Here is a 2,721-nt window from a genome sequence, read left to right as displayed (position 1 = left end):
TGATGCAATATTCCTTAAATTTGCCTCTTTTCGAAACAAATAATGTTTTTGTTTAGAATAAAAAATACTTATGTCATTGTATTATTAATATGTCCGTCCAACGGACGGATATAAAACTAGTTATAAAAGACGATATAATCAACACCATATATATCAAAGGACTTTTGGTTGATTTTGTTTGATTGAATCTTGAGCCTTTAAATTTTTATTATATATCTAACCAAAAAAACATACAATAGGAACAAAACAAACAAATTAAGCAGCATACACTTTTCCCCTTTGACAAAAGAAAAAAAAAAAAAAAAAAAAGAAAAACCAACAATACGAAGAGCTCACTTATTTGGGTTTACGAGTGTATCACCTTTTATATCTAAAGTTATTGAAATGGTAGAGGACTCTTAGAGGTGACCTGATTCTATGCATCAACACGATACACATCACTGGATAAACGAGGTCTAAGCAGGACATCAAGTGGAGATGCTTTATTGTTGGTCAGTCGGAAGATATCACTCGTGTCAACCGGCCCATCGGATGATTTGGCTAGCTCAAACCCTTGAATCAAACTAGCTAATGTTAAATGCAAAGACTGGAGTGCAAAAGAAACACCTGGGCACATTCTTCGACCACTACCAAACGGAAGCAATTCATAATGTTGACCCTTGAGGTCAATATCCTTTTTGTCTGTCAGGAACCTCTCGGGTCGAAACTTGTACGGATCAGACCAAACATTAGGATCACGATGTAATTTCCATAGATTTGCTATTAAGAGGGTGTCCTTTGGGACCGTGTAGCCACCAACAACACAGTCTTCTGTTGACTGATGAAGAAGTGAGATTGGTGCAGGTGGGTATAAACGTAAAGTCTCTTTGATAATAGCTTGTAGGTAGACTAAATTTTTGATGTCTGATTCGTCCACCAGTCTCTTTCTTCCAACATGGAGATCGAGTTCCTCTTGAGCACGTTTTAGTGTTTCCGGGTTGTTGAGCAGCAAAACTATAGCCCATGTTAAAGTTACAGCCGTTGAATCAAACCCTGCGGTGATGATTACCTGCAACATTTTCAAAAGACATATGCTTAAAATTTACAAATCGAAGCATACATAGGATCAATGGTATGATATCATTATTTAGCTTACGAGACTCGTTGATCTGATGACTGTGTCACGGTCATAGCCAGGAAACTCATCTTTAGAAGCAGCTTCAACTATGGAAATCAATATATCCATGAAGTCCTGTTTCACCTCATTTGACTCTCTCCTTTGCTTGTGCTCATTTAACCATCGTTCAATTATGTCATCCATCTCTTTCGCGACTAACTTCATTCTTTTCACATGTCCTCCTAAGTCCATAAACTTCAAAGAGGGAATGAAATCAGACACCACGAAAGTGCCCAAAAACTCGAAGAATTTTTTAACCACCGTGTGAATTTCAACAGCTTCTTCATCACCGGGCGAGAATCGCTTTCCTGCAATTGTTCTTGTTATAATGTTAAACACCAGATTGGCAAAGAACTCTCTCATCTCCACCTTCACCGTATCAGAATCTTCTACCTCTTTGTTTCTCAAGAAAGCCTCGTAGGTGTCTTTCATGAATGTTCTAACTTCGGAGACTCGAACGTGCTTTAGCATCTCAACACGTCGCTGAGAGAGAAGCTCGACTGTAGCCAGCTTGCGCACTTGTCGCCAGTACTCCCCGTACGGACTTAAGGCGAACATGGCGTAGTCGTAGCCCATGATAACCGAAAGCAACGACGTGGGTCTGCTGGCAAAGGCCTTATCGTTGGTGGTGAAACACTGTTTAGCCATCTCCGCATCGCTCACTACCAAAGCTTGGCGAACACCTAATTTGATGGTAAAGACCGGCCCATATGTATCCGCCAAGTCACTGAAAATTCTGTGAGGTAGCACAGATCCACCTAGAAGGTGTAGATGTCCTATTATAGGCCATGCACCCTTCGCTTGAGGTGGGTTTTGGTTCTGGCTTATCTTTGCCCTCTTTTGGAACAAGATTTGGAATAGGAAAATTAGTAGAATAACGGAGAATGTGGCTATTGTAAGAGAGAGATGCAAGTCCATGATTCTATGATTGTTTACAATGATCGTTATGACTTGATCAGGGTGGCTATTATATAGAGTGTGCATGCGCACACGTGTTTTTTTTTAAGTAGTGTATTTTGTAAAAGTGGCCGATTGGTTGGTCAAACAAATGTTAATATATCAGGGCCTGCTCTGTTGTTATAATGATCATATTTTGACGGTAACAAATATAAATAAGTTTTTTCTATCTACACTCTACTCTATTTCCATTTACTTCCAACTATATATTCATTATATATTAAGGGTAACAAACTAATCAAAACTCAGTTTTGTTTAATAAAGTTTAACTACAAATTTATTCATCATCAACAACCACATCATCAGTCTGGTTTCTTTAATTACTTCTTAATACATTTTGACTACAAATATAGCTATCTATCAATAATTGAGGCGATAATATATTGTTGTGATTATTACTGTTTTGATTTAGTTCTTCTTTTGTATGATAATGTTTTACATTTCAGTCTAAATTATAAGAGTTACACGTCACAACGCGCATGCATAGTTCATCATTTTTACGTATATCTTTTGTTCGATTTTAAGTCCCACCGCAACATGCATTTTGCGTGTATGCATGGTTCAACGTTTTTACGTCTATATTTGTTCGATTTAACTGTTCCGCTGCA

The 2,721-nt window shown here is 37.9% G+C and overlaps 1 protein-coding gene across 1 annotated transcript; it reads right to left on the bottom strand.

The window, feature by feature from the left end:
- Positions 1 to 256: 256 nt before the first annotated feature.
- On the bottom strand, positions 257 to 2,075 carry LOC110879534 (cytochrome P450 CYP82D47). Its single transcript, XM_022128002.2, has 2 exons — positions 1,136 to 2,075; positions 257 to 1,048 (listed from the first exon to the last, which is right to left on the bottom strand). The coding sequence occupies exons 1-2, from the start codon at positions 2,072 to 2,074 to the stop codon at positions 416 to 418; spliced, it is 1,572 nt and encodes a 523-aa protein (XP_021983694.1). The 5' UTR covers position 2,075; the 3' UTR covers positions 257 to 415.
- Positions 2,076 to 2,721: the final 646 nt, after the last annotated feature.

This window comes from Helianthus annuus, chromosome 9 (assembly GCF_002127325.2).
Source record: "Helianthus annuus cultivar XRQ/B chromosome 9, HanXRQr2.0-SUNRISE, whole genome shotgun sequence".
Taxonomy (NCBI): domain Eukaryota; kingdom Viridiplantae; phylum Streptophyta; class Magnoliopsida; order Asterales; family Asteraceae; genus Helianthus; species Helianthus annuus.
The sequence above is the reverse complement of the archived record's forward strand: the minus strand, read 5'-3'. Positions and strand labels throughout refer to the sequence as shown.